Here is an 11,129-nt window from a genome sequence, read left to right as displayed (position 1 = left end):
TTTTGGTTATGTTTGGAGAATTAGATAATACTTTTATCAGTTCTTATATCAACTTTTAACAGCACTCAAACCATATTATCAAGAATCTAAACATACTGAATCCTAAACGCATTCCTGAAAGGTACACTAAAAAGGACCAACAGCACTTTTGCACTCACTAAAACATACAGGCTCACACCAGGTACGTTTCATTGGATCTTAGAACTTAAACTGACTTACTGTCTTTAACACTAGATTGCCCAAGGAAGTCATTTTGACTGCTTTTTAATTTCAATTAGAAAAACAATGATGTATATAATGACAGAATTTCTTAGAATTTGGTGACTTTTTATACAACATATAAATGCGTTTATTAGTAATTGTAGTTACCTCCCCCTCCTTCATTTCCGGTATATATATATATGTGTTACACCTATATTGCCCAAAAGCAGTCATTTTGACTGCTTGGGAAATTATGACTCTTATTATTGAAATTGAGTAAATTTCTTATATGACCAGTTCGGCTGTGTATTGAAATAACAGTTTTCATTTTTTTTCGATTACCGTCACATGATAACATACAAGTACATGATAAATTGTCGATACTTGATAAGTTGCAGTTGCTCAATTAGCTAAACTAGTACTTGTTATTCGAATCTTTATGCAGTGATACTTGTTCTAATAAGTTGTTTATTTTATTTCTTTTGCGCCCTAAATTCATGAAAGAAATGTCGAACAGAAGTGAGTTATTGGAAAAGCTAAGGAACATAAGTGAAGAATGCTCCGATATTATTCTTCCACAATGCAGTCATTTTGACTGCTTTTGGGCAATATAGGTATATACAAAATTTCGGTCTTTCTAGTGTTAAAGGGGCAGACATAGGAGATAAAGCCTTCCCAGGTACCATTCCCACACAAGGGCACACCCCCTCCCCCACCCCCAACCCTTAAAACAAAACAAACAAAACCACACCTACTCACTCCAGGGCAAATTATCTGTGTTTGCTGGCCCTCCAGGCACACAGGAGGGCAGACTCATTTTCTCAAAATGTACCTTTGGAGGCAAGCACCTCCTTTCTCTGTGAAACAGGTAAGCGTACAGGATCAAACCACACGGAGTGGATGTTGAGATGTTACCTGAAAACTACTGAGGAGCTACTCCAGGGCTTGCAGAGGGTTCCTATCCTTCACTGTTCTCTGAGTCCCACTGCAGATGAGATTGGCAATTGGGACCCCCCCACCAGCTGCCGTATGAGTACACAGGGTCTGTGACATGAGCTAGCTTCCTGAGGCCCGGTTCACACTGTTTTCAAACATTCCATCCATCCATGAGGTAGAGATCAACCACTGTCATATTACACAGGATTTGAGAAAGACAAAGCATTTCTCTATATGGGACCTTCCTGAAAACGGCTTTCCCCTACTACCATAAGAAAGGCTAGTCCTATATTTATCGATGTACGTTATGCCCATTTTGACAGGGTAGTAAGAATCTGAATTTGAACCAGGGCTGAACAACAGAAAGGCCTACACTAGCAGCTATTAAAATCCAGAAAGAAGGTAGAGACAAAACATGACTAAGTAAAAAAGGGTCAAGAAATTTTCCACTATATGAAATAATTCGAAGTGAACCATTCCAAAATATTTACATGTAGATAAAATACATTTTGAAATGCATTCTTAGATTCTCAGAGGCATACTGAAAAAATTTCCCATCAGTAAGACAAGTGCTTTTTATGCACATGGTAGAATTCTATTTAAAATAGGTTAAACATTAAAGGACAGAAAAAATATGTAAGATATACTTTTTTTTGTACACTTTCAACCTATCAACAACTAAGGCTCGAGTCACTATTATGTGCAAAGCATTTGTTGAAGGCTGGTGCTAAGGAATATGCAATGAACTATTCTATAATACTGCTTACAATCCTTAGGTTCTACTTTAATGGCCGAAATGAAACTTTTACAAAAGTTTCTAGTATAAGGTGAGGTTCTATAACTACATGCTTTTTCAGAAGGCAGTCTGTATCAGAATGCAGATGTATCGGATCTTGCGTGTGATGATTGCCAAGGAAATAACTGGATGTAAATCTAATTTCACTTTAGATGTAGGGAAATAGTTGATTAAAAGGGAGGAGTCTACTTTGAATTAAATTAGTAAAGTTACTGAGAAGCCTCCTGGGAGTTAACGCAAACAAGCCACAGTGTTTGTTTCAGGGTAGACCCATGCTCACAGTTCTCTCCTGGCATCTGACCGCTTTTCTCCTGCGTGCTTTCTTCATGAAAACTAAGACAAGGGGTCAATAAGGAAACTTTTAAAAAAAGAAAAACATATAAAGAAGACAAACTGACTATCAGCAGGAAATCTTAGCAGTAGGAGGCTTTAGGCAGGTTAGCTAATACTTGTGCTTTGAATTCGAGTGATTTGTTACGTCTCTAACAATAACTTTTGATGACAAGTTGGCTTAATAGTCTCCCCCACGCCTTTGGAACAATTTTAAAGAGTGCTTGAAATAAGCATTTTGCTCATTCATAGGCTTATGACTGAGTTTGATGAAGAATTAATGGATAACTCTTCTGGACTTCTAAGGAAAATATTAAGTTATATGAAGGCATTAATTTTGTTAAATACATGGTCTTTAAGACTACTTCACTGTTAGAAACAACATTTCCAGGGGCACCTACTGGTCACAATTGTGATCATTTTAGCACCAAAAGAATAACTATAACAGACTGAAACACATTAAGAATTCACGAGTCTATATTTATAATGAAACAGAACTTGTCACCTTCTATTTATTAAACCAACTTAAAAAAATATTTTATTGCCAAAACCGGTTTGACTCAGTAGATTGAGCGTCGGCCTGTGGACTGAAAGGTCCCAGGTTCGATTCCGGTCAAGGGCATGTACCTGGGTTGCGGGCATATCCCCAGTAGTGGGTGTGCAGGAGGCAGCTGATCGATGTTTCTCTCTCATCGATGTTTCTAACTCTCTATCCCTCTCCCTTCCTCTCTGTAAAAAAATCAGGGAGAGGGATAGAGAGTTAGAAACATCGATGAGAGAGAAACATCGATCAGCTGCCTCCTGCACACCCACTACTGGGGATGTGTCCGCAACCCAGGTACATGCCCTTGACCGGAATCGAACCTGGGACCTTTCAGTCCGCAGGCCGACGCTCTATCCACTGAGCCAAACCGGTCAGGGTTAAACCAACTTTTTTGAAGTTAATAGTAAAAGGGAAAAATAAACTTGCCTTCCTAGTAAGAACTGTATTTAAGGATGACTAAATAGCTCAAGTTGAGGAAGGAAAGCTATAGTTTACATAGAAACACCAACTAATAAATGCAGAAGGAATATGAAAATTGGAAAAAAAATCACAAACCTGAGCATTTACTGATTTAGGCAAGTATTATCACCAGATGCTAAAACCCCTGGTTGAATGGCTCATGGGGAACTGGGAATTCATTAGATGCCAAAGGAACACCATGGTGATAACTTCCTAGTCACCAAGGTGAAAATGTAATTGAGGGGATTAGACTGTTAGTAGATTTACCTTAGCATTCAATGGTAGGGTCAACTAGATATGATGTGTTTTCTGATGTGATACAATTTAAAGCATGTGTCTCATCTATGATATATTCTAGCAAAAAAAAAATTTTCTTTCAAATCCATGAGGCTTCTAGATATAACTTCTAGATCACAGGTGGTCCAGGATATAAAAGGACAAGCTAAATAACACCGTAAGCAAGTAGACACGTTAGCAATATGGGATTCTGCAGGACAACTGCCCCAGTCTCTTTAACGAGTCAATGTCATTAAAAAAAAAAAAGGGACTGTGCTAGATAGACTTCAAAGGACTTAAAGGGACATGATCAGTTATAGTGGAAGGTCATAGAATGGGTACTAGTTTGGACAAACCAACTACAAATCTGGGGACAAGTGGGGTAAATTTGAATATGGTAAAAATGTTCTGGAATGAGAAAATGGAAATTGTTTATGGAAGAAAATAGGTTACTGAACATTGTGGTGTATGATCTTATTTTGGTTAAAAGATATAGATATATATTCATAAAGATATAGAAGGATATTCATTAAGTTGTTAGCGATATTTTTTGGTGGCAGTATCATGTTTTATTTTCTCTATTTTGCTTTTCTGTTTTTCTGTAATGCACTTATATTGCATCTGTAAAAATGAAAACTCATTTATTTCAAAAGAAGAACTAGAAAACCGTGGGTATGCCACCTCTATTCAATAACTCTCATTACAGAAAGTCGGTAGGGCAACGCGTACAAAAGCAAGGAACACTACATGTCTGGTGACAGCATAACTGATCTGTAGGTAAAGTGCTTAAAGAGAAAAATTCTTAAGTGCTTAGCTGACAACGATAATACTGAAAAGTAACAGAAATGTCACTGCACAATAAATTCAGGGAAGAGGCCAATTCATCTTGGAAACAGCCAATTAAAAGAAAACCACACAAGTAAGATACATCTTGCTATGCGTCATTCACCCTCCAAATCAAGCCTTGACTAATAGTATTTACTCTTAGAAAAAAAAATCTCGTGTCTAGTATTTAAAATGTGTAAATTAGTGGTTTTGGAAGAGGCTCATACCCTATCCCGGCCGAGTTCCTCACGCCTCGTCCTGAGTGGCATTGGGCTCCGCATCCTCCTGGGGCGGAGGGGTCAGGGCTTCTTGTTCAGCCAGCGCCTCTCGAAGCTGGCTCCCTAACACGGCATCGTGGATGCTGTGGAACAGCAGCTCCTTTAAGGCGGGATTTTCAAAAAAGAAGTTTGACGTGAGGTCATTTACAACTTGTGCTAGGAAAGAAGAAAAGAAAATTAGTCCGCACTCTGGGCATCAGTCTTGAACATAAAAAACAAACAAACCCACTTTCGTAGAGTTCAAATATTAGAATGGTAATAAAAGTCTCACTCCAGTTCCTGTCCCCATGGCATCACCCCCCCCCCCCCCCCCCCGCCAGGCGCAGGTGGCCACTTTCATTATTTTCTAATGCATTTTTCCAGTATTTCTTTATGCAAATGTAAGTAAGTATATAAACATTTATTCTTATTCCCCCCCCTTTCTCACCCAAAAGAAAGCATACTATATATTATCCTGAATATTTAAAAAATTTAAATCTTCTCAATTTTTATGACTACATGGTATTCGATCTCATAGATGTAGCCTCGTTGTCTTACGTGGTGCCTTTTGTTCGACAGTTGAGCTTTTCCACTCTATTGTTTTCAGAGACAGTACTGGGACCACTAACCATGTACGTGTTTCTTTTTTATTTTTTATTTTTTATTATTAGTTAAGGTATTACAAATGTGTCCTCATCCCCCCCATTAACCCCCAACCTCCCCCCCACACACAAACTCATGCTCCCATCCCCCTGTTGTCCATGTCCATTGGTTTGGCTTATATACATGTATACAAGTCCTTCGGTTGATCTCTTCCCCTTACCCCCGCCCTCCCCTACTTTCCTTCTGGGGATTGATAGCCTGATCGTTGTTTCTCAGTCTTTGGGTCTGTCCCTTTTCATCAGTCTATGTTGTTCTCTATAATCCACAAATGAGTGAGATCATGTGGTATTTATCTTTCTCTGACTGGCTTGTACGTGTTTCTTATTGAGTGTGTGTAGCACGTTGCTGGATTTGCTGGGTTAAAAGGCAAATGTGTTTTTGATTTTGAGAGCCTCCACAGAGGCTGTTCTATTTTGCACTCACACCAGCAAGGTCTGAGTGCCTGTTCTTCCACAGTGTGCCTGCAGAGCACACTGTCAAGCAGTTTTTATTTTTGCTGTTATGTAGAGTTCATTTTCAAGCAGTGTTTTAACCAAAATTTAATATGAAACAAGAAAGCAGGCATTGTATAGAAAAACCTAAGTTTATGGCAGCCATTAAATAATTACTAAAAAAATATACCAGCCCAGAGTGATGGTTTATTAGCTCCTCTCCACCAACTGCAGCTCAGGAGGCTGCCACAAGGAGCCCAGTAACAGGGGTGCCTGTAAGTGGCTAATTTCAAAGCTAGCTTTAGAGTGATTTTCCGAAGAATAATTTTCATTTTCACTAAAAATTAAAATTAGATTGAAGTATTTCCAAATGCGGTTACTGAAAAAAGAGAAAAAAAATCAAAATGATATTTCTCCTCATTCTAGAAGTGTACTTACCACTGCATCCTGCTAAATACACATAAATACCGACATCTCCATATTCTTTTACAATCTGTAATAATGTTAAAATAAAGTTTAGTTTCTCTTGACTGTGCCAAATGCAAGTTTATTTTTACCAATATGTATTTCACTGATATAAGACACTCTAGTGCATTCACTTGATCTACTTTGCTTCAATAATTATGCATTTTTGAGCTAATCATTTAAAAATTGTGTGTTTCTTTTGATTTTTATATGGACAGTGATAATTAGGGATACCAAAGAATTCTTGTTAAATTTTATTTAGGTCTATAAATTTTATTTAGGTCTGATATGTACTGAAATATTTACAGATGATGGGATGACTGGCATGCGCTTCAAAATAAGGGGAAAGTGGGTGTGGGGGACAAGTGAAACAAGATTCACCATAAATTGATAATTGTTGAAGCTGAGTGATACTTATGCGGGGGTTCATTACACTATGCTCTTTACTTTTGAATATTTTTGACATTTTCCATAATCAAAAGTTGGAAAACCCCCCAACAACAAGAGATGTTTAAGCGTCGAAAAGGGACTCTAAGTTCAACTGTCTGACTTTTACTGGTGGCTAAACTGGGCACAGAGAGACTAAATGACTGGTTCACGATGATGCTTACCCCTGACAGAGTTTTTACACCAACAGAATCGATAAAATTGACTTGTGTAAAATCCAGAATGACAGTGTGGACATTGTCCCCTGGGGGCATAAATCTTTGCAGTTCTTCAGGAATTGTGGTCTTAATGACTACTGGGGGAAATTTTATCTCATCATCCTCTTCTTCAGTCTTCGTAGCATCTTCCCCGTCTACTTCTCCATCCTGTGTCAAAAATTAAATCACACCAGAATTCTATGTATTTTGGTCCTGAGAGTTATAAGGAAAAATTAGTCTTTAGAGTCTCAAGCTACTGTCTATACCAGATCTTTTCTAAAATATTTGCCAAATCCCAGCCTTGTAATGTGACAAAAAAATGTGTGCATAATATTCAATTTTAGCTCAGTTTATTTTCCTTTTTTTGGCTCAATGAAATCTACTCTTAGTCCATTTTCCCCTAACTTCTAAAATAATTCTATTAACTTCAGCATGATAGACCATAAGTTACCATAAGCCTGGACAGTAAAAACCAGCCTTTGAGCTTTTTGACTATAAGCTGAATGAATCTATGGCTAAATACTAATGATAAAATTTATTAAGGTTCTGTATGATGTTTACTTTTTAAAACAATATTTTCCGCCCTACTTGCTTTTGCTCAGTGGATACAGCGTCAGTCCGCAGACTGAAGGGTCCTGAGTTCGATTCCAGTCAAGGGCAGGTACTCTGGTTGCAGGCTTGATCCCGGCCCCAGTCAGGGGCATGTGGCAGACAACCAATAAATGTGTCTCACATCAATGTTTCTCTCTCTGTGTTTCCTCCCTCCCTTTCACTCTCTCTAAAAACTAAAGGAAAAATATACTCGGGTGAGGATTACTGAAATAACAAACAACAATGTTTTCCTGAGCCTATATCACTACTTATTTCAGAAGCATTCTCATAACTAACCTTATCATGCATTTTTATTTTTTATCATGCATTTTTAATACATAAAGGATAGTTAGATTATTTCTAAGCTTTCTTATTTTAGGGACTTCATGCTGTGTTAAAATTTCAATCATGAATAAAGGTGGGGGCCACTATGAATCAAGAGAGAAGGGAAAATTACACTGAAGAGACCACTCACCGCCTTGATAATGGTTGCGTTGGCTAAGTTTGCATTCCCGACTTCTTTAGCATACTTCTTCATGGCCTTTCTTCTTGCTCCCATAATAAATGCTGGGTTCACTCCCGTCTTTACAGAACAGCAATATTTGAAAATCACTTCTTGACTCCCAGGACCCCCCCCCCCAATACAATTAATCTTTAAATGTCCCAATTTGATGGTTTTCTATGCGAAGTTACCACCCCAAACCTTTCTCTACCTTTCTCTCAGATCCCTGAACTGAATTATTCCCTCATTACAAGAATTTTAGTACGTTTTCTTATTCTTGGTCTTGATTCAAGCCAAATAGAAGCTAAAGTATTAAAGAGAATTTAAAGTAGCATTTTTCAAACTTAGATTTCTCAGATTCTTATATTTAAGAGACTTTGGGTTGATTGTGAGGATTTCCTATAAACTGGACAGGGTAGGATCAAGTTCTAATCATGACCAAAGGAACTCTTATGATCCCAAGAGCAAGAAATCTAAAATTATTTTTTCACCTTTTCTTAAAAATTTTTTCAAAAGGTTATATATATATATATATATATATATATACTCACACACATACATACAAAAATGTACACATACATTTTAAAAGGTTATATATATACACACATCTACAAAAATGTAGAAAGAGAAACAATGTAAAATTAATTTTTTGTGACTCACCTTTCTTTTTAATGCATTGCTATACAAGTCACTATTTGCATAATAAATTGGGGCATTTATTTGGAATATTTTAATTCCAGGAATTTCTTTCACCTAAGAAATAAAATGTTAGTGAATTTAAAACATGGAAATATTTCAGAATCAAAACTGCAATAGCCTCCCTCTTCCAACCTGAAAATTCACACAGAGGTTGCTAAGGGCCCTCTTAATAGTGTTTAGATAAAACAATGTCTCTCTACTCATGCTCTGGAGGAAGGAGACCAAGAAGAAAGCCTTTTAAAATGCACATTTTGATCAGAGAACCAGGATGACGGCATAGGTAAATGCCAGTACTCGCTGCCTCCCACAACCACATCAAAATTACAACTAAAATACAGAACAACTATCACTCAGAACCACCTGAAATCTGGCTAAATGGAAGTCTTACAAGTAGAGAATAAAGATGAAAGTATATAGAGACTGGTAGGAGGGGCAGAGGTGACAAATGGGCTGGTCCGACACTGTGTGGCTTTTATTTATTTATTTTTAAATCGGGAAGATATCTCTGCTGCAGAGGCCTCTTGTGAAAAGACAGGGGTCCCAGCCTCACTTTGGGCCCCAGCCCAGGGTTCCAGAGCTGAAAAGAGAAGTCCCCATAACTTGGGCTGTAAAACCAGCAGGAACTGTGACTGAGTGACACTGAGGCTGCTGGAGACCCAGCAGTTCCCCTTAAAGGACTTACATGGTCCTGCTCCCTGTAAGCTCCAGCGCTGAGGCAGCAGTTTGGGGGAATCCAGAAACATACGGGGAGAAACTGGATATCTGGCATTGGAGCAAGAACTCAGGAGTGGCTTTCTCTCAGACAGGGGTGCTCACTGGGGTCATTGTTCCTATGCTGAGACCTCCCCCTGTTGCAGAGATGACCGGCAGCCATATCTGAGTTTCTCATACTGTTTTCTCTGCCCTGGTGATTTCCTGAGACCCCACCCCACCCAATTTGCAGCCCCACCCAAGCTGTTTGCAATGGCTTTTCCATATGAATGGTCTGTCCTGGCTCAGACTTCAGACTTACCTATAATCTCTCAAACAAGCAGCAGCTGGCCATCAGCAAGACCTGGCACTAGCAGCAGCCTGCCTTGCTTCACAGCTTGGCCTAGCCTGGGCACTTCTAAGCCCCACACAAATAGCAGCCATCTGCAGATCGCTCTGTGGCTTCTGCTGGGTGGCACCTGGTAGTAGTTGACTTTGCATTTCCTGGGAGGCCCCAGAGCCACTGTACCCAATGGACAGTTTCAGACCATACCAGATTACAACTTTACACATCTATGAGCAACACACTCAAGCGGCAAACTCAGTGAACACTAACACCTCACGGAAGCAAATCCTACTCCATAGGAGTGTCTCTTGAACAGCAGCTCTTCCACTGTAGTCACAGCTGGTTCTCACAGCCAATTGGCCTGGAGGTCAGTTCCTCCCAGTGATGCCAATAGCAATCAAGGCTCAACTACAAGACTGTGTACACAGTGTAGACAGGGGCACACCTAGTGCGCTCAGCTCAGGTGACTGGGAAGGCTGAGCCACTGGGCCCTATAGGATACCTACTACACAAGGCCACTCTACCAATTCCAGGAGACATGGCAGCTCTACCTAATACATAGAAGCAAACACAGGGAGCCCAGCTGGCATGGCACAGTGGTTGAGGGGACTTGTGGGCTTGGACCCCAGTATAGGGTGTGCAGGAGGCAGCTAATTAATGATTCTCTCTCATCATTGATGTCTCTATCTCTTAAAAAAAAAGCCTTGTCTCTGGAATGCAGTTTGGAAACAAGTAATTCAGCATATAATTCTTCGGAAGGAGGAGAAAACAGTAATCCTAATACAATCGCATTTCCTAATATCTTACAGTGAATCTGAGAATTTCTTCTCCAGAAAAAAACAAAACAGAGAAAACTAGTTTTAAAAGATTTTATAAAAGTCTTTGAGATTCCACATAAGAACATTCAAAATCAAGGATATTTTAAACCCCGATTTTAACCTATATTTTACATAGTTAATATTTTACCATCAGTTTAAATCATCAGGAAAAAATCATGCACATACAAACCATCCTCTCAGTTTCAGTATTTTGTAAATATATACCTTAATTCCAATAATATATATTTATCCTCATTTAAAAAAGAGACAAAATTAATATTAGGAGGTTGAGCAATTAATTTATAGTATAATGTACAGTGTAAGCTATAAAAGTGAATCCAGAGAGTAAATCAATATTCAGGATTTTCACTTTGACCAGTATACTTCCTTCCTTTTAACCCCCACTTTTTGTCCTAGGTGAAAATAAAATTTAGTTAGCCAATCACATTACACCACATCACATGCTTACAACCATTTAAAATTATAGAAAAGGTCCTACCTCCTCATATGCATCTATATCAATATACACATCAGTGTCAGGAAGCTGTCCAAGGACTTTGTAGCTCGGACTGAAGAGAGAGAGTGAATGTGTTAAAATACCATTGTGTTGAGACCCAGTATGTAATTGAAAAATGAAGTTGTACACACTTAAATGT

General features: G+C 38.6%; 1 protein-coding gene across 1 annotated transcript in view; it reads right to left on the bottom strand.

The window, feature by feature from the left end:
* Positions 1-748: 748 nt before the first annotated feature.
* The window catches only part of SLC26A5 (solute carrier family 26 member 5), a 53,436-nt gene continuing 43,055 nt past the window's right edge, over positions 749-11,129 (bottom strand). Inside the window, exons 15-21 of the mRNA XM_036327600.1 lie at positions 10,973-11,042; positions 8,581-8,673; positions 7,894-8,001; positions 6,795-6,995; positions 6,157-6,211; positions 4,595-4,801; positions 749-2,266 (exon numbers count right to left, since the gene is read on the bottom strand). Coding sequence (XP_036183493.1) covers positions 4,614-4,801; positions 6,157-6,211; positions 6,795-6,995; positions 7,894-8,001; positions 8,581-8,673; positions 10,973-11,042 — 715 coding nt within the window. The 3' untranslated portion in view covers positions 749-2,266; positions 4,595-4,613. The remainder of the gene's footprint in view (positions 2,267-4,594; positions 4,802-6,156; positions 6,212-6,794; positions 6,996-7,893; positions 8,002-8,580; positions 8,674-10,972; positions 11,043-11,129) is intronic.

The sequence above is a fragment of the Myotis myotis genome, unplaced genomic scaffold (assembly GCF_014108235.1).
Source record: "Myotis myotis isolate mMyoMyo1 unplaced genomic scaffold, mMyoMyo1.p scaffold_m19_p_11, whole genome shotgun sequence".
NCBI classification, from domain to species: Eukaryota; Metazoa; Chordata; class Mammalia; order Chiroptera; family Vespertilionidae; genus Myotis; species Myotis myotis.
This window is presented reverse-complemented; position numbering and strand designations above follow the sequence as displayed.